This window comes from Gastrolobium bilobum, unplaced genomic scaffold, assembly GCF_033153095.1.
Source record: "Gastrolobium bilobum isolate Gb01-03AN ecotype WA unplaced genomic scaffold, APGP_CSIRO_Gbil_v1 utg1221, whole genome shotgun sequence".
NCBI lineage: Eukaryota > Viridiplantae > Streptophyta > Magnoliopsida > Fabales > Fabaceae > Gastrolobium > Gastrolobium bilobum.
In genome coordinates, this window is record NW_026897257.1 from 1,414,081 (window position 1) to 1,434,210 (window position 20,130).

The 20,130-nt window shown below is 34.7% G+C and overlaps 3 protein-coding genes across 6 annotated transcripts; 1 reads left to right on the forward strand and 2 right to left on the reverse strand.

The window, feature by feature from the left end:
- Positions 1-2,775: 2,775 nt before the first annotated feature.
- On the reverse strand, positions 2,776-5,572 carry LOC133305371 (probable serine/threonine-protein kinase PIX13). The gene is made up of 6 exons (XM_061505572.1): positions 5,437-5,572; positions 4,559-4,989; positions 4,329-4,464; positions 4,096-4,238; positions 3,793-3,916; positions 2,776-3,715 (listed from the first exon to the last, which is right to left on the reverse strand). Exons 1-6 carry the CDS (start codon positions 5,519-5,521, stop codon positions 3,330-3,332), a joined length of 1,305 nt encoding a protein of 434 aa, XP_061361556.1. The 5' UTR covers positions 5,522-5,572; the 3' UTR covers positions 2,776-3,329.
- Positions 5,573-7,577: 2,005 nt separating this feature from the next.
- LOC133305442 (uncharacterized) lies at positions 7,578-15,816 on the reverse strand. Of its 4 annotated transcripts, none has more exons than XM_061505667.1 (10): positions 15,734-15,816; positions 15,577-15,631; positions 13,750-13,847; positions 12,578-12,663; positions 12,347-12,414; positions 11,306-11,378; positions 9,422-9,543; positions 9,238-9,342; positions 8,699-8,798; positions 7,580-7,904 (listed from the first exon to the last, which is right to left on the reverse strand). In XM_061505667.1, exons 4-10 carry the CDS (start codon positions 12,659-12,661, stop codon positions 7,728-7,730), a joined length of 729 nt encoding a protein of 242 aa, XP_061361651.1. In that variant the 5' UTR covers positions 12,662-12,663; positions 13,750-13,847; positions 15,577-15,631; positions 15,734-15,816; the 3' UTR covers positions 7,580-7,727. The 4 variants fall into 4 exon arrangements, with proteins under 4 accessions (XP_061361652.1, XP_061361651.1, XP_061361650.1 ...); XM_061505666.1 differs by having other exon boundaries at positions 15,715-15,788; XM_061505668.1 differs by having other exon boundaries at positions 7,578-7,904; positions 11,309-11,378; positions 15,577-15,773.
- A 704-nt stretch (positions 15,817-16,520) lies between these two features.
- LOC133305490 (uncharacterized) lies at positions 16,521-18,414 on the forward strand. Its single transcript, XM_061505726.1, has 2 exons — positions 16,521-16,862; positions 18,112-18,414. The coding sequence occupies exons 1-2, from the start codon at positions 16,673-16,675 to the stop codon at positions 18,231-18,233; spliced, it is 312 nt and encodes a 103-aa protein (XP_061361710.1). The 5' UTR covers positions 16,521-16,672; the 3' UTR covers positions 18,234-18,414.
- Positions 18,415-20,130: the final 1,716 nt, after the last annotated feature.

Genomic DNA, 20,130 nt, shown 5'->3' on the forward strand with positions numbered 1-20,130 from the left:
ACAAGATATATTCAAAAATCTTAATAACATCCTATTTTTTCCCAGTCCCAACATGATGTTATAGGAGATAACTTTAATTTCAATTTAATCCATCATCATCTATTGACGAGAAATTAAATGAATAGCTCTTATCTTAATAACAGCAAATTAATGACAAGTCCACTTTTGAATAAAACAGAAGATTTATTATTATTATTATTTTTTCTTTACCGGTTTCCCTGTTTACCATTACTATTATTGTTGGTCATTATCATTCCCATCTGTACCCCACCTTCACTTTCTCTCTTCTCTCTCATATATCTGTCTCTCTTTCAGCACCTCCCATCATTACTCTCTCTATTTTTTTCTCTGCACGCCTTCCATCTCCTTCTCTCTCCCTCTCCCTCTCCCTCCCTCTAGTGGGAAATATTATTCCCACACACACAAAAAGCCATTTATACTATTATTATCATAGCCCTGTGGAACGAAACGAAGTGAATTAATTCACTCTAAATTTTTTGCAAGAGAATGGGTCTCGAAATCTCAGACGAATTTCGACCAATCATGCCTATACGAACTGTTCCAACCGTTAGAACCTTCAACCAACGGCCAGAGCTATCGGATCTAGAGACAACAAAGGAATTAAACGAGGAACAAGAAGAGTGCCACACACCCACATCACAAGCTCAAACATTGAAGACCCCATTGGTTTGTCCACCACCTCCTAAGAAACCACGAGTAGCAGCAACGAGGACCAATTTCACTTCACCACCTCCTCAAGGCTTCTTTCAAGTACCTCACGATCTGGCTTCTGTCTTTGTGCTTCGCTCCAAACCTTCCGCACTTTGCTAGACACATTCTATTCTTGAGCAAGAGGCAGTGGTATATAACTATATATTATACTATTTTAATTAATTAAGCTCTAGCTAGCTACATCAGATATAGATATAGATATAGATATAGATATTGTTTTTTTTTTTTTTTTTTTTTCTCTCTCTCTTGTTCGTAGCATTACTATTTTGAATATTTCAAGTGTAGAAATTAATTAAGTAGTTAATTATAGATGGTGCATGATCCATTATTTGTTTAATATATCATGAATGAATGTATGTACTTTAAGTCTCAATTGTAAGGGTGCGGTAGATGGATCTGGAGCAATATATAGGGAGAGGTGTTAGAATCATGTGTGTATAATAGAAGCTTTAATTAGTTATGAAATTTGAGAATATATGTACAATTAAGTTGAAGGTTTTGCCATTTAAGGAGCGGTGGATGGGTCCTGGTAGTGAGTAACAGATCCATGGTCTCTATTTTTGTCCATTTAAGAAACTTCATTATATATGGTGAATTAAGTGAACGGGACCTACACTAATCACTCCAAAAGGCTGTGCTTTGGTCGTTTGCTCTATATATCCTCTCTACCTTACCAGTTACCTTACAACCTTTATAACCGTTTTTAATTTCCCAGTTAGCCTTTCGTTGATCATTAGAAAAAACATGGTCGCAAAAGGAAGTTAATTTAATTTCCCAGTTGGCTTGTTCAGAAAACCAGAAAATTAATGGCATCCCTTTATAATAACATTTTCAATGTCTTGGAATATTTAAGGAATGCAAAGCTCACCAATGATGTGTGTTAGTGTGTGTGTGTGTCTCTCTCTCTCTCTCTCTGTATATATTGCCGTGGACAAGTAGTTGGTTAGGTAATATTAGTTAATGTGGTGGTTTTAAGTTTGCAGAAGGAACTGATCACACATTCACTCTTGAAAGATTTTCTTCTTCTTTTTAATAATAAAAAAAAGGAACTTAACTTTATTTGTCGTTAATTTTGAAGGAAAATGATAGTTGCTTAAAAATGTAAATGTATTGTGTAAACTCTGACTCATTCAGTTATTAGAATGAATGAATAGAGCACATTGAAAAAGGAGGATAAATAGATATAAAAAAAAATCCTACAAACCAAACAGCGATAGAGATACTGGGTGAGCAGAGAAGAGGGTCCAGGCACTTTGCACATTGTAGTGTAAACCTCCTACATTCCTTTTTTTCCTGCAAAAGGGTTATCAATTATTGGAGGATATCTATTAAAAAGGTCAAACCGGAGTAATGATAAAAGGGTTATCAACTATGCAAGGATAAATCTGCTTAGAAGGATTTCATCCACCCTACACTCGCTAGTCGAGTTTAACGTGGAGTGATTTTTATCTATTAAATATTTGCACAGAAACTCGAAATTTATATGTATACATATGCTGATCAATCTTAATTCTTAGCTATGTTTCTCTCTCTTAAAGGTGTGTTTATTGTGCCCTATTTGGGCCCATCTGGATAGAAAATACAGTCCAATGATCCAATTTTTGTCAGGCTGATTTGGCCCGAAATGAAAACATAGCTTCATGATTGATTATCCAAAATCCGCTCTCTTTGAAAGTTTTAATTTGGGATTGAGCTGTCTGTGTTTAACATGCACAAATATTTGTGGGCCAAAAAAGTGTTCCCCCTTTGAGACCGGATAGACCCATTTGACCTCTCGTGTCCTTTTGAAATTTGTGCTTTTACGTATGGGAAAATAAAATGTTTGATTTTATTGTAATCTTCAGTCTATGGATCACTTGAATACCAGAAGAGTCTTGTATGCTTGTTGCCTCTGAAAGTGGAAAAAGATCATTAAAAAATACTTCAAAATTATGCTAAAATTTCGGATCTTATATATACGTATATAAAACAAATATCATGACTAATAAATGAATTCGGTGAATAATTTGGAGACACATTAATTATTACATTACTGGTCGCTAATAGAAATTTCTAAATCAACTAGATAGGCAATAAAGGTAGCTAAAGAAAGCGAGATGGGAAGGTGAGTAGTTGAAAAATCGAGCCGTGAGACACTTTGATACATTATAGTCCAGATGGAACGAAACTTACATTAACAATTAACAAGGGACCTGCTTGCTTATGAATGCCAGCTGAGGGCCTAGTTTTAGGGTGCACATAAAGCCAAGTGTCACAGGCTCACCCTTAGGCAGATAACCTCAAGGCCTCCAATAAATCTTAGGTGCATATGTAGCACAATCCCACCAACTCGAGTATTACATGTCAGAGGAGAGAGAGAGAGAAATTGGCAGAGGAGAGAGAATTTTGACTACTATGTAATATTTTCATTGATAGGATGCACTTAATCTTTGATGCAACAGTAGCACCAAAGATTTATTTCAAGGCCTCATCCCAAATCCAAATATGTTCCCAGGTCTTTTTGGCATATATTTATGTACATTATAAAAGCTCAACCCCACAAGGCCACTAGGACAGGCACCTTTAGCTATAAAATGGATGGTGTTGATGGGGTTCAATTAACCACCATCTGGAGGGCCATGTTGTCGAATTAACCGGGAATTAGAGGCCCTCTTTCTGTTATCAGCTGGTTTCTCATTGGCTGCTTCAATCTGTTCCAATGTTTCAACAACTTCTTTCATTGATGGCCTCACTTTGGGGTCTACTTGGATGCATTTGAGAGTAAGTTGAGCTACTTGTAAAGCCAAGTTTTGTGGATACTTGCCTTCCAACCTTGCATCCATTGTGCTTCTCATTTTCCCTCTATTTAATAGATTCGATTTGAGCCAATCCAGCAAGGACTTTTGCTGACACAAGCGCATTATTTCACCTATCCTCTTGCCAGTCAGCATCTCCACCAAAACAATCCCAAATCCATACACATCACTTTTAACGTACAAATGACCTATTTGATTGACATGAGAAGGTTTAGTGTCTGTCTTTTCACAACAGGTTTAAGAGGAAATTTGTTGACATTACTACCTGTGGCGATGTACTCAGGAGCAGCATAGCCATGTGTTCCCACAACCTGGGTTGATACGTGAGACTGATCAGCAGAAGGAACAGATTTGGCCAACCCAAAGTCTGATAACTTGGCTGTATATGCCTGTGGCAAAACCAAAAATCACACTGACTATTTTTTTTCTTGTATTCCTATGAATTCTTTAATATAATAGCAAGCATGCTGTAAGTTTAGAAACGATTTTTTGTCTTTCACTTTTTCAAGATGAGAAAAATGTGACCATGGGATATTCAATGCCTCAATGAAAAAAAAATGAAACTTACCTTGTCAAGAAGTATATTCGAGGGCTTAAAATCTCTATATATAATTTTCTTCTCCAAGGAATGAAGGAAATTTAGTCCCCTAGCTGCTCCAATCATAACCTTTAGCCTTGTGTCCCATGAAAGTGGCCGAACACTTGCACCTCCTGCAGAAGCAAAATCATGTAGCACATATTTAACAATGTGAATATTTTATTTTGGATATCCTAGGACTCAACAAAGTGATCAACCCTTACTTCCAAATAGGTGATTATCCAAGCTGCCCCGATGCAAAAACTCATACACCAAGAATAGCTCACTTTCCTCTCGCCCGAATCCCAATAACTTTACAAGGTTGGGATGAGAAAGCCTTCCTAAGAAACTCACCTCTGACTGCACCAAAAAAAAAACATCAATATAAACAAAAGCCACAAACCAATAAAAGTGTGTGATACTAATTTTGAAGTACTACTATGTCAATATATACCTGCCATTCCGCAACTCCTTGCCTGCTTTCAGAATTCAATTTCTTGATGGCAATAGTCAATCCTTCACCTCTATTAGATGCTGCTCTTCCCTTAATCCAACCCTTGTATACTCTACCAAACCCCCCCTCTCCTAACACAGTGTCAGCTCCGAAATTTTTGGTGGCTGCCCTCAGTTCTGCCAAAGTAAATACTCTCAAGTTTGCAGAATCCAAGATCTGCCCATAAGGAAATTCCTCTTCATCTCTTACTCGAGAGGATTGGCTATTCTCAGAGCCCCAAAGGGATTTACTAGTATTATTTCCCGTTGAGTTATTATTACTACTACTTGGCCCAAAGAACCGAGTGATTCCTCCAGAGTGACCAAGAGAAGTAGAATTGCCATTCTGTATTAATCTCGTATTGCTGAGAACAGTAGAAAACTGAATGCTCCCTGAGAAGTTGCAACAGAAACACACACTTTTATCATGTTAAGCAACAAATGAAGCAAATATATTAAAAATTGTAAACTTGATCTTGCATCTGCAAACAATTCTGCTTGCTTCTCTGCTTGACTTGTTGAATTATATTAAAAATTGATGAAAATGAAACTTCCATAACATGAAGATGGTAGAAATCACAAAAACAATGACTACTTGTCTCTATAATACAAGGCAGATCAAGAAGTAAGAAGAAAGGGGGCAAAAAAAAAAAAAAAAAAAAAAAAAAACCATAAATTGGTTATCCACTTATGCATAGCAAACAAAGCAACAACCCACCCATGAAAACTAGAAAACCACCAAGGCCAAAAAACATGTTGTCTTTTCTTCCTAGAAAATATTTGATTTCAAATGGATGACACAACATTTCAGCATGAAGTGTTGTTAACATGTTGGTTTACCTGATTGATTGTTGGGGTCAGGGGCAGTATTGGAGTTGGGAGGACCACCTGGAGAACCTGATGCATGACTCCAACAATTCCCCATTGAGTTGTTTCAGCTCCTTCTGCCTTAGGCAACGGAGAAAGGTTGAGAGGCCTATCTGACTTTGTTTTATTATGACAGTGAAAAGAGTACCCAAAAAAAAAAAAATGATTTGTCACTTGTCCATTGAAGGGTGCTTATCTCATGCCACAATAAGAAAATTCAAAATAATGGTTGTATTGTACACTTGTACTTAGAAAGAAGCATATCTAAACATGTGTGTGTGGAGACAAAGGAAGCTTCCAAGAATTCTCCTAGTAAATGCAATGCAAATCTTTTTGTTGGGTTGGGAGATCTGGTCTGTTTACTTTCTGATGTCGGCCAATGACATCGGTAGCTTCTTGATTACAATTCTCAACAAGGGCCCCCCAAATATTGAATACCAGAACTTAACAATTAGGGAAATAATACTCTTATGCTACATAAGAGTACATCATTTTCCTACACTAATTCGTTTTTCGTGCCAATTAATTTTTCTTTTCTTTTTTAATATAAAATATGGGACCCACATTTAATTTCTCTCTACTTTTTTTATCTCCTACAATCCTACAACATAAGAAAACTTAAACCCTAACAATTATCTCAAAAGCTTTATAGCAGCATTGTTGCTACCGTTTAATTATTTTTGAGTAAATTTAACGCTTTGTTTTTTCTAAAGTTATAACTTTATCTAATGTTCATCGAAACGATGTTGTTTTGGGACGGAAATCATAGTGTTTTTGTAATTTTAATTTATTTTAGGGTTATAATAGTCTTTATCATTCTAATTTTTTAATTTTTCAACCTCAAAACGACGTCGTTTCGATGAACATTAGACAAAGTTGTCTAAAGTAACCTCAGAAACTTTTTCCCCTAAATTTAAATAGAAAACCTAATGATAAAAATGCAGAAACACCAAAAGAATTGGAATAATTAAAAAGCCTACTATTTTATATATAAGTTGTGATCCAAAAAGTGTGTAAAAAGAGACATGTCATGACATGCTGCTGACTGATGAGTTGATTATGATGCGGATCAATTCAGCAAGTTTCAGAGAAAATGAATGGAATTAATATTTGGCAAAAGAAAAAATGTAAAAGTATTTGAGTTGCATTACGTCAGACCTTACGGTAGCCGTAGGTTGGTCCAATTTGTCAAAACATATTTGCCGTAAGGAAAATATTACTCTCCTTTTGCATAAGATTACTTCTCTCCTACTCTCTCACTTCGATTTCCGCACCTCACATTTTTCTTTTTTTTCTTTTTTCCTGTAATGGTGGGACTCACTCATTTTATCTCTACAACATAAGATACCTATCTTATGTTGAAGGAGAATAATAAAACCCTTTTATTAATGCATCGTTCTTCTAGATAAACTAAATTCAACTCATCTGCCATCAGCAATCTATTGTCAATCCTAGCAACACAAGTCAGTAAAACATAAATAAAACAAAGCAAACAATCAGCTAAAAATTATAAAGTGATACGATATTGAGCATGATTTATTTTTATCAAATCAATAATAAAGTGAGTGAGCCAGCCAGCTAAGTATATTATATATAAGGATCTGAGACCTGTATGCCTTAATGTACTTTTATCTCATTTTACGTGTCTGATTTATTTTATGTACAATTTTTAAAAGACTCTGATTTTATTATGAAGTGAAACACATTTCTATAGCAAATTTTGCAGTTAATTAATCTCAAGGTATGTGTTACATTATAAAATAATCCATCAAAATTTAGAATTTGAAAGGGAAAGTTGTTAAAAAATTATATATCACGTTTTTAAAGCTGTAAAAAGAATTGGTTGAACCATTTTACGGAACTACAATAATTCTATACTAGTGAATGTCGAAAAAGGCTAAAGGCATAAACTCTACAAATTACTAACATTCTCCGGATCGATTAGAAAGCTACATAACTTTTCCTGTCTCTCTTTACTTTGTTTTACGTTCTGCTTTTAAAATCATAAAAATTTGGGAATTAATTTAGTTTATTAATAAAATTCTTTATTTCGTCGGATTTAAATGAATTCAATTTCTAAATTAAACTAAATTTATCTTTTAATTGTTCCAAATACTGTGATACGATGCGCAGTATAATATCACAGTTCTTTAATTGTGAAGGTATGTATAAAATGTAACTATCTGAATAGAAGGACAATTTACATTATGGGTAAAAGCTAAAATAGAGGTCATTTTTATACCTAGTGAAATGTGATCTACACTCTATGTGACACGGATTAGAAGAACAACCATGATAAATACACATGTCATCACAAATATCACGAGCCAGGTTAAGCAAGAAGTCTTGGAACTCTCGGAGTATACAGCCGTTGCTCGCACATTAGCTCGACCTGTACTTGCCAAGCTATGCTCAATGGCCTTCTCGGTAGAATCAAGTATCTGCAAGCCAGTCAATTCATTAGGTTAACATCTCATCACTCAAAGTCGCAAATGTGAGATAATGATCAAGAAAAATAATGTTATGATTAATGAATCACCACTACAACATGCATTCAGTGCTCCCATCCCACCTGCCTAAGCAAGATAGTAAGAAAGAGTGCAAGCAATTGCATTCACCGCAGATGTAAAAGTAATATGACAGCACCTCTAAAGCTATTGGCTTCACTGTGCAAATAAATTTGTAATATGAGAAACTTTCAAGAAGATAATCGCTAGATCAATGTAATACTATAACAACCGTAGGAAGAATTATCAATCCTAAAGAATAATTGGACTGCCTTACTTTTGTTGGTTTCGGCATACACCTCTCGTTTCCTTGTTATTTAACATAGTATCATAGCCATAATTTCGAGAGCCTAATGAAACATCCGGATTTAAGCATATACCTCTCATTTCTCGTTATTAAACAGGGGGATGAAAGGCCAAGAGCATATGGAACAGTGCATCTTTATCATAACTCACTCCCATCAAGATCACAATAGAGGGGATATTTCATGTGGATTATTTTTATTAAAATAAAAAAAATAAAGCTTTCATTTGAGATAACAGAGGAATTTATTGTAAGAAACTTTGCTCTGGATGAGATCTGAATTGACAACTAGACCCCTATCACAATGTATTAACACTCACCTTACCTCACACACATTCTAAAACGAGATACATTTAGCATTACCATCTCATACAACCGTTTAGCAGTTAGACAAGCAAGACTGAATGAAAATATGAAATCAGACCTTTTCAGTATTTTGCAGAGACTGATTCATCACGAGACTACTTTCTTTGAGTTGTTTAGCCAACACCACCATCTCATCAGTCAAATCGTCTTGAAGCTTTCTGTAGAGCAAATAATTGAGAGAACAAAGAAAAACAAGTGATATGCAATAAATTCAAAGTATTGAGAAAGCAAACATTACTGACAATAACAATTATTGATCTAATACATTTGCAAACATAATTAATAGTTGTGTGAATATTGGTATCATAAAAATAGTGAACCAGAAACACCCTGAAGACTAGTCAATGAAGACCAAATAAACTCCGAATTATAAGACCATAATAGTCCAGTCCACCATATTAAATTATTAAGTCAGTAACATATGGTATATCCCAATGATTGACTTAAAAGATGAGTGCTTTCCCTGAATAAATATATACTTTTTGTTCTGAACAAATTGACATAGGAACGTAAGATTTGTAGGTTATGGCCTGTTCCCTGCAGTAGTACTGACCCACCATTACATAAACTTCAAATAACAACTCAAGTAAACAGTACCTGTGCTTTTCAATGTGTGCATGTGCTGCAGCATCCAGTTTAACAGGTGATAAGTGATCAGTCTCAGCCGGCTCATGTGCTCTATCTTCAGTACTTGAGGCAGGTCTGTCCAATGGAACAGATGAGTAACAGTAAAACAGCCTAAAAAAAAAAATAGCAGTAAGAAAGGCTAACTATAGCTTACATAGGCCTTCTTCTCAATCCAGAAGAAAGGGGTATCTGCTTTTTTTCCTCGATTTCAGAAGGATTTTCTTTAACAAAATTCCTTTCAAAGTCCTTTTCAGATTCAGATACTTGTATGTCAGGCTGTATTAGAAAAATGAAGTGGTTAAATGACAAGCATAAAGTTTGCCTATTTGGTCAAAACTAAAATAGAATACATGAGTTTACCAAATAAAAAAATAGAATATATGAAAAGGGAAAACTGAAAATGAGTAAATTTACCGCCTCATGAGTCATGATGCATTCCAACAAAGTCAAAAAATTCAATCCATGAAATATTTATACTTTATATACACTTTTCACATATAGTAAATGTATTATGATATTCTCCATTGTGTAATAAATCCTTAAGGTTTGTTTGGTTGAGTAGGTGGCAAAAAGAGGATGGAGTCAAAAACTTCAAATGATTTTGAAACAAAGTTATGCTCCAAAGTGAAAATGAGTATATTTATATTTTCATCTCTTCATATTTTTGTTACACCAAGCAAGTGAAAAGTGATTTTCATCATAAAATTTCCACCTTACAACTATCCATCTACTTAACCAACTCCAAGCAGACCCTCAGTCTTAAGTTTATGCTACCAGGCACCAGCATACCTTTGCAAATCAAATTTAGTACAATGTTTTTAATATTATAAAGTATGTAATTTGAATTTCATATATTGAATTAACATAAAACAAATACTGTCAACCTTGACTTAAAGCAACTTTGGTGGCTTATGGGCACATGCTGGCAATAGAATTTGCTTCCTACTTCTTGTAAAGCAATTATCTACCCAGAGCAAGCTATAATAGGGGATGCAGCAGTCAGGCTGTGAACTAAATATTAGTTGAGTTGTTAAATGATGAAAATGGGGGCTTCTTTGTTTGGTTTCGGTTGGGTTCCATTTGCAAGGTATGGGACTTGGAGTCCCACATTGGTTGTTTGTAAGGCTTTGGGCACTCTCACCCTTTGAGCTAGCTTTTGGGGTGATGCATCCCAAGGTCTCATCAGTTTCCCATAAAAAAAATAACTCTTTTCCATTTTAGATCTCCCTTTCCCCTCTTTCTTTGCCCAATGCCCGCCAAACAATCTTAGTTCTATCCCACATGGTAACTGCACTGATGTGTTGTTCTTTAAGAAACAGATATAAACAAGTAAAGTATTTTCTATTTTACCAGTTCCTTTAGAAATCTCAAAGGTAAATTATACTCCCCTTTCCTGAGAGATGCTTAAATTACACTGCCCTCAACTGTGTTTTTTAAAGTTACACTCCTTGTGAGAGATAAAATGTACTACACTTTAGTCCATTTTAATGTAAATGAACTTTTTAGCGGTGGTGAAGAACTATGAACGAGCTTCTCGTGGACATTTTACCTCTCTAGGCAACTCTCAGTGTTAGAAGAACCTAATTCGAACACCTTACTATTGACTATAGGACTTTAGAGATGAAATCAAATTTTGAAAAACCCTACTATCAGATTTGGAACTTCACAAAAAAAATTATTTCATCTTCTAAAGTCCCGAAGTTGATAATTAGGATTCAAAACTAACTGCAAATGCAGCCGAGAGTCACAGAGAAAGGGAAAAACTACCCCTAAAAGGCTCATTCACATTAAAATAGATTGAAGTGTTGCACATATTAACCTTTCAGGTGAAGGGAGTGTAATTTTTCAAAATAGAGGGGAGGGCTGTATAATTTAAGCATCTAGTAATTTACCCAAATTTTAAACACAAATTGCATCCTTTTGTTAATGAAATTGTCTTTTATTTTAGATTGGTGCAGAAAAAGGAACTTTAAATGTTTAGTCATTTGGATCTTTTTGCATTTCAATACCTCAGATACAATAGTTGATAAATACATACCACAGAGTTAATCAATTTGGAAGCAATGGCTTCAATCTTCTCTGAATAATCATTCAACATAGCCTTTGAAATCCTGCATGACCAGAGCAAGTAAACACAACAAATGAATGCAAACATATTCAGTAGAGAAACACAACAAAAGTAGCAGGAATATAACAGTTTTAACTAATGAGTTATAAAGGAAAGAGAAGATCATAGATTACCAATGATGGAGGAAAGTAGAAGAAGAAACAAATTATCAAGTCTGTTTACTTCAAAGGAATATAGTCATTTCTACAAGCCCAAGATCTTATCAAAGAGCTTAAGGGGGTAAAGTACAGCTTATGTTAATTTTGAGTCATATTTTGAAGAGAACCCACTGTAAAACAAAAATAAGTCTATTCTTTTAACCCACGGTCTGCTGAACCTTTAAGTATTGTTTCAATATGAGGATTATTATTGTGGTATGAGTCTTATTATGTTAGGCATGTAATTTGGCTGGGCTTATACTAATTGCTCTATATTGGTTCTTGACATAGAATATTAGTATAAATAGAAGTATTAGATTAGTATTTTATAATACAACATCACAATTATTCAAAATCCTATATTCCTATTAGTGAAATCATTTCTCTTATCTCCTATCCATCTAATCCCTAAAATTTCAGCAAGTATTAATTTCTAATATTTATATTTTCAAACCCAAAAGAAGAACATTCAGAAAGATAACCTTACCCGACTTAACAGTGGCGAATGTTGAGGAAAAAATTGGACTGGCCATATGATGTTTTGATAATGTTTAGGGAAAGTATGTCTAACTTTTTTAAGTATTTATATTCTATGTAATTTTCAAAACTTTCAGGGAGGCCATGCCCGCCCCAACCCCATGAAGATCCGCCACTGCTACTTAAGGTATATTAAAATTGAGGGTAAGATTTGCAAACTCTAAAATTAGCAGATGATTGCGTTGTGATTTAAAAAAAAACAATGAAATTCTGTAATCTCTCTTATAATTCCTTGATATCTATGTATATGAGATTGTAGATAGAGAGACACACATACCTTGGTAAGCCTTCTGGTGTCCTCTCTTCAGCCAATTGTTCCAATTGTTCACGCAAAGTAGCAACATACTGCAAAGTCAACAAATGATTAAGCTTTTATTTTCCAGAGTTAACAAATGACTAAATAATGAAACATATATCTCAAGAAAACTAAAAATATTATAAGCTAACTGAGATTAATATAACCCTGATAACTCTAAAATAAATAGTCAAGACTTATCTTGAGACTTACATGAACAAGTTTTGCCTGGTTTTGCTGCTGAGTAGCAGATGCAAGCAACCTCCTCAAGTTTACTTCGGTTTTACTGATTCCCATTCCTGCAGTGTTTAGTAATTTTACAAATTATTTAACATCAAACATCATCAGCCAGTGAAACAAATACTTACCAAGCTGAAAATAAAAATCTAATACATTAGCAGTAAAACTTATTAGTATATCTACCAAGATTTAGAACACAATCAAACACCAAAAACATTGACGAAACAGCTTCAACATGCGTAAAATTGAAGAATTAATATTTGCTTCCAAGCATGGACATACTTGTACATTTTATTACAGCAGTAAACTATACATTTTCAAGGATGCAGATTACAGGAATTATATAAATTGATGAATAGTACCAATAAACCAATTTCTTAAGAGATATTTAAAGATATAAATTAAAATTAAAATTTTATTTAAAAACATAATCGACAAATCTGACAAACATACCATTACAGAACAATTCCACTTCACCATCTTCTTAAAGCAAATATTATTAGGCTACAAGATTGCTGACAAAGCTAAAATTAGAGATGTTAGTATTTGAAGGCTTGAATTGAAATAGCCAAAGGATCCTAGACCCATAAAACTAAAATGTCCGGAGCTTAACAAAGACCAACGTTTCGATGAAAAAAGGGAAAATCCCGGTTAATAAGCTCCTCACTTCCGAAAGTAGGGGCAAAGGTCGATTGTACAATGCCTTACCCTTACCCTTACAATTTTTTTGAAAGAGACAGTTTCTCCGATCACAAGGACTAGCCTTGTTGCTGATCCAAGACTAGCCCTCACCAAGTTTCCATGAGACTAGGGAAAATCAAAAAGGAAAAGTATAAAGGAAGATTAGTCACAGTCCCAAAAATTAAAAAGGCATGTGAGAAGTCCATTACCCGTAACACCCAAGAGAGCAACCTGATCAATTTCGATTTGATTTAATAGTTAACAAAATGAAATCCAAACCGCTCAACATTTCAGCCATAAATCTTAATACAACACTCGTGTCACGCATAAATGTTTAAATCAAGAAACTATAAATACAACAAGGCAAGATCAAATTCTAGGATCAAAATGAAATAATATGCCGTTGAATCCTTGAAGGAACACACACACACACACACACACATAGAGAGAGAGAGAGAGATTACTCGTCCTTTGCAGAGAGAGAAAGTGAAGTGAGGTGGATCGCAATCTACAGTGGATTCACCGTGATGTTCACATCAGAGTCCGGCGAAGTTTTTCGAAGCTTGAGGAGAGAGACAAAAAAATCATGCAAACCGGAATTAATTTCACACCAGAAAATAGGGCAATCAATCAAATGTTATTACCAAACAATTTCATAGATGATTATGTTAATCTAAATGGATATATTTATTTATTTCTTATATTTAATATTTTATATTTATTTTTATTTTTGTATTGTTATGATCTATGATGCACGGACACGGACACGGGACACGACACGACTACACGTTAATTCTAAAAAATGCTAAATTCCGACACACTCGGACACGTTTTGATATTAAATAAAATTTTTAATATATATAATATAGTTAACAATAAGATCTTACCCTAAAAATTATTTTAAAAAAAAGAAGGGGGTTAATCAAATCAATTCCATTCACAAAGAGAAAGAATGTAATACAAGCTAAGATGATGACATATTCTCCCTCCTAAATGATCATAACAGAACTATAGAAATACAAAAGACACAAGGTATCGAGATGCATGTCATAAGTTTGATCCATGGGCAAGGCCTCCTAGGTAACCAAATGAAAAAATCCATTCAGTAAGGGTCTCCAATGATGAAAGTCCAACACAAAACCTCCTTGAAAATGTTGGAGGTATCCATCAGCCTAATCCACAGCCACCAACCCAACCATATGCTCCAAACAATGCTAAGATGCTTTCAAAATGCCTTTCCCTTATTCAATAGGCCACTCACTATTCCTGGCAATGCAGCTCAAGGTAACAAAAATGTTAACACCAATTCCAGTGACAGTGTTAGCATAAGAGATTGTGCTAAGGAAGGCAACAAATTCCATACAAATGAAAACTGGAATGCACCTGCTGCTGTTCATTTGGACAACTTTTTGCTTAACAATGAAATTGGAGGAAGTTGCAATGAATTTGAAAGTTCTAATGTAAGAGGAACCAATCTAATGAACGAGACGAGAATGGCTATGAACATTTAACACTGATTTAGGTTGGATAGACATGGTTGAGCACTTTGCTGGAGCTTGGAGGGAGAACCATTTTGTGCAACTTTATTATTTGTTCTTTGGGTACACTAGTAACAGGTTCCTGTGCAAATAAAATGAACCCACCAAACCAATCTAATGCTCTATTGCATTGTGAACTATGGCAAAGAAAATAAGCAAGTGCAAATATATAAGATAGAGAGAGCAGTTTCAGTTACGCTCCAAAAAAGTTAGCAACTAGGCATAGCAAATGAAGAAAAGTTCATATTTTAGTTTTTCCTTTTTCCAACCAATATGTATAGACTTCAATTTGACAAGTGCTTTATAACCAAATTAGTTTAGAAGAACTTCTTAATCGCCAAAATTTTTACAAATACGTTAATAGGTATATTGCACATAATTAGATTAGGTGGGGCAAGACACTGATAATGACTCAGCAAGATGATGATGCATTTGATTAGTGATGCTGGCACACCAATTCTCTAACCAGAACAACTCAACTCATACACCATCCTCATTTCTCTATCATTCTTAGTTTATTTATGGTTTTCGGATTCAAATTAAAAATAAACAAATAGAGGGTACACATAGGTTGATTTTTGATAAACTACAACTAATTTGATTTATTTTACTAAACACTAAAGAGAAATAAATCCCAAATCAAAGACACAAATAACTAAAATTAATTAAACAAGGAAACCCCAAAATGCCTAAACAGAAATCAAAACTTGACAAGAATAGAAGAAACAAAAGCATTGTCAAAGCCACACTAACCGTGATGAAACCGTAACTGCGAAGCGAAACGGGAGCAGAACCACGAGCTGCAGCTCTGTTGAAAGCCCAAAATCAGTGTTAAATATTCAACCTATATGAAAGCCCTAAAGCTAAGGAAGTTTCTGATTCGAAAGAGACCGGAGATGTAGAGGACGACCGTAGGAAGAAGAGACGAGAAGCAGAGATCCGACGACGAAAAGAGGTGAGGGAGCGTCCAGTGAACGAGATAGGATTCTCTTTTGTTTACTTTTTAATTTTTATTAAATTTTTTAATTTTTTTTAATTGTAATTTTATTTTATTTTTACAAAAAAAAATGCCAACACGTGTCACATTGACTTGCGTGTTGAATTCGGTCAAAATCACGTGTCCCTTAAGTCAACGTGTCTTAAAAAGTTGACCGCGTGTCAGACGCGTGTCGAACACGTGTCCGGTGTTGAATTCGGTCAAAATCACGTGTCCCTTAAGTCAACGTGTCTTAAAAAGTTGACCGCGTGTCAGACGCGTGTCGAACACGTGTCCGACATGCATTTTTTCTCAACAATCCAGTGTCCGTGCTTTACAGGTTATAATTTCTCATATTTAATACTTGCACATTCAATATAAATAATTATAATCATATAAAAATGAAAATAAATATAACTATCGCGATAAAATTGGTAATAATATTAATAGTAACACTAATTGATTTGTTACAATATCCTACCATTTACAATAATTATAATTTGTGGTTAATTAATGGAAAAAGTGTGTGTCATTTTAAAGATGTAAAGTTATGTTATTTTAAGAGATAGATAAAGAAGAAGAGAAAGTTGATAAAAAAAATAAAAGTGTGAGTCTCATCTCTTTGTGAGAGAATGAAATATATAAATTGTATTATCTAAAAGAATAAATATTTTTTCTTTAATTAATTGGGTGATAAATATCTCCGAAAACTTGAAGAATATTGAGAAGGTGTGGTTTTGAAAGGTGGAACTTGAAAAGCAAGCAAAGCAGAAATCAATGAACAGAAGCAGCTCATGTTTATTTCATCAATCCCCGAAAACCACAGCTAAATCTGAATCTTGAAGAGAGAGAGAGAGAGAGAGAGAGAGAGTAATGGCGTACGTAGATCACGCGTTCTCGATTTCGGACGAGGACATAATGATGGAGACATCGTACACGGTGAGCAACAAGCCCCCCATTAAGGAGATTGGACTTGCCGTTTCTCTTCTCGTCTTCGGAACCCTAGGCATCATCATCGGATCCCTCATGGCCTATAACCATGTCGGCGGCGACATAGCTCACGGTAACCTTATTATTATCATTAATTTAACAACACCCGCCTTTTCTTTTCTTTTTTCTTCTTAATTTCAACATTTCTCTTCTCCTTCATCCCCCTTAAGATTTCCCCTTTGATTATTCTTAAAAAAAGAGCGTAAGTTTATTTTGAGAATTTCAGGAAAATTTTAAATCGTGGGTTGTTATTTATTGGAAATAAAACGGACCCTGAAGTCTGAAATTGTGTGTTTTTTGTTCTTCAAAGTTGTAATATGTAATAGGGTTTTATAAGAGTTACGTTGTAGGAGAAGTGATCGTGTAATGTTATAGAAATTCGTTTTGGCCGCTGTAATTTAGTTTTTTTTTTTTTTTTCAAAAAGTATAGGATCCTCAAGATGTTGTGTGTGGCCCACAAAATGTTGTGTTTAGGAAAATTTGTTCTGACAAATGCAAACGTGTATTTGGATATTGGTTTGCTTGGTGGCTGGAAATCCGAGAGTTCTAGTGTAATAAGCAGCCAAAATTGTTTGAGCTAATAAACAAGATGGAATTGAAATGATTCTGATTTCTCACGCAGAGAATGGTGTTATTATGTTTTCCAACTGACCTTTGGTCAACAAAATCATTCAATTACGAGGAAAATGTAAAAGATAATTGCCGCAGAAGAAAAGAGGGTAGAGAAAATTCAGAGAGGAAAAATACAGAGAGAGAATGAGATACCAAACTGCATCCTCAATACCCCCTCTCGTGTGATTTCCCTCACTAAAAGCCACTGTCTCTCCTCAGGTCTCAATATCCTTCATCATGCTGTCGGAACATTTCTTCCTCATGCCTTTTCTTGCCTCCCACGCTTTACTTTATATATTTGTTTCCATCTCAGCATTGGCTCTAATTATCTTGTTTGAGTCAACTATTTTCCCCTGGTCTTCCTTATCCATCCTCCTCATGTCACCGGATGACTTGGGAATTTTGTTTCATTACAACTAGTTGTCCAACTAAGAGGCAAGCCTCGAGCGGTGGTCGAATATGGGAAACAACATCTTTACAAATATGTAAGGATAAGGCTGTGTACAAAGATTGTTCTTATTCCACCATCTTTAGTAAGGATTTAACAGGGAGTGGTTTTGTACAACTAGTTTTACAACTGGACAAGTTCAAAACTTGGCTGGATATTTTAAAATCATCTTACATTCTGAAATTTAGCCACCACCAGACTAGAGTATATAACTAATTAATTAATTTGAGCTCTGTTTTTGTTTTTAATTTTTTTTGGATAGGTCTCTTCTTTGCTGTACTGGGAACAATCTTGTTCATACCGGGTTTCTACTATACGCGGATTGCATATTATGCTTACAAGGGATACCAAGGGTTCTCTTTTTCTAACATACCTCCCGTATAGCTAGCTGTCTCAAATAGCATCCTTTTGTATAGATATTCCTTGTTTATACTTTTTTTGCCCTTTGTTTTCTTTTTGTTTTGCCTGACAACTAATGTGTATTTATATTGTATGCAGTTGCTCTGAACGATTAATGTTACTAGTGCTAAGATTTTGTTTTGTTATACGGAATCAATCTTCCTGCTGTGATATCTTTTTACTGTTTCCATTATTGGATTGTGATAGTTTAATTTGAAATTGGGTCTAAAGCGTAGTGCATTTTCTCCCATTTGATAAAAGGGCATGATTGGGACCTGTATATACCACATGTCTAAATACATATGCATCTCTGTTATTTAACAATCCGTGGCTCATGCAATATATATATATATATATATATATATATATACAATGGCTCATGCAATATTTGATTTCGCTCTAATTGAATCAAAGGCTATGTGCATTCGGCCACTTATTGGGAAAGGATTTGATTACTTGCATTTAGATTGAAATGTTGAGACATGAAAACAATTACATTAGTTTCCAGTACTGAAAGTGGCCTTTTGCATCTTGGATTGGTATCGGTTCCAAAACACTTGCTCCAGTTTGATGATACCCGTTTCTATTTTGTTGAAAATGTTGAGGCAACAGAAAGAAATCTTCATAAGGTGAATGATGTCAAAGTACTTTTTATAGCTTGAAAGCAAATGGTGATGGAATATTTTCACGATTGTACTCTATTAATAATATGATACGTTTCCTATTATATTGAGGACAACACAAGTAAATCTGCGTAAGATGAATGATGTCAAAGAAGCTGTATAGGCTGATAGCTTGAAAAACAAGTGGTAAAGGGGTATGCTCGCTCTGTACTGTTTTAAAAGGAGTACACCGTACATCACATTCTTTAAACACAATTGTTCTTGTACTTTATTTGATGCATTATCTTTTATGTCAAAATTTTAAGGTTGAAACATAAATAACAATAATAAAAAAAATGAGGTTGAAACTTTAGGACAACTGGACAAGTACTAGGTTAATATGTAAAGGAATTGAACCCAATCCCGTACAAAGATTTAGATTATGTAAAATTAGGCCTAAAATGATGTGCAATATTAGAGAGCGTTTGATAGAAGAAAAAAAATTTAATTCGGAAATCATGATTGTCGAAAATATGTTGAGATCATTAGTTTTTTGATAATATTAAAAAAAAATTATTTGATAGGTTAAAATATTATTAGAAATACTGATTAAAGTTTATGAGTCTATGTTTCGGGTGACATTTTTCATTTTCTCAACAATCGATGGATAGTATTCTTCCATGGTATTTTCATCCAACAATTACACACCAAAAAGAATTCCGAGAAAATCATTTTTCCAGAAAAATTGTATCCAATATGCTACCAAACATGATATTCATAGAAATCTACCCTCACTTTCCAGTCATCTGAAAATATATCTCCTACCTACCACCCCGTCGATTCTTGGTAATCTTATATGCTTGTAAGGGCTATATCCGTTTCATACATAGCAACAGAGCATATGCTTTACTGTAGACGCATCACTATGCCAATAAATATGGGCAAAAAAATTAATTTATTGTTTTTTTAATAAAAAATTATGAATAAGTAATCGTTTTGAAATTAATTACGAAAATATAGCAGTTAAACACACCCCATAGGGGCGTGACCGGTTGGAGAGAGACACGCCCAATGTTGGGCGTGACCGAGGAGAGAGACACGCTGTGACCGGTTGGAGAGAGACACGCCCAATGTTGGGCGTGACCGAGGAGAGAGACACGCCCAATGTTGGGCGTGTTTCACCAGGTGCTGCCACGTGGCACAAAAGTCAACAGTTTGACCGTAAAACTTTGGAAGTCCATAACTTTTGACTCGGGTATCCGAATTAGGTAATTTTTTTT

Excerpts from the sequence above, each read along its gene's own strand:
- LOC133305371 (XM_061505572.1), bottom strand. The coding sequence starts at position 5,521 with ATGGGGAATTGTTGGAGTCATGCATCAGGTTCTCCAGGTGGTCCTCCC. Across the intron at positions 4,990-5,436 it reads TGACCCCAACAATCAATCAG|GGAGCATTCAGTTTTCTACT; the intron begins GTAAACCAACAT and ends GCAACTTCTCAG. Across the intron at positions 4,465-4,558 it reads AAGGAGTTGCGGAATGGCAG|TCAGAGGTGAGTTTCTTAGG; the intron begins GTATATATTGAC and ends TTTTTGGTGCAG.
- LOC133305442 (XM_061505667.1), bottom strand. The coding sequence starts at position 12,661 with ATGGGAATCAGTAAAACCGAAGTAAACTTGAGGAGGTTGCTTGCATCT. Across the intron at positions 12,415-12,577 it reads ACCAGGCAAAACTTGTTCAT|TATGTTGCTACTTTGCGTGA; the intron begins GTAAGTCTCAAG and ends TTGACTTTGCAG. Across the intron at positions 9,343-9,421 it reads GGATTGAGAAGAAGGCCTAT|ACCTGCCTCAAGTACTGAAG; the intron begins GTAAGCTATAGT and ends TCCATTGGACAG.
- LOC133305490 (XM_061505726.1), top strand. The coding sequence starts at position 16,673 with ATGGCGTACGTAGATCACGCGTTCTCGATTTCGGACGAGGACATAATG. Across the intron at positions 16,863-18,111 it reads CGGCGGCGACATAGCTCACG|GTCTCTTCTTTGCTGTACTG; the intron begins GTAACCTTATTA and ends TTTTTTGGATAG.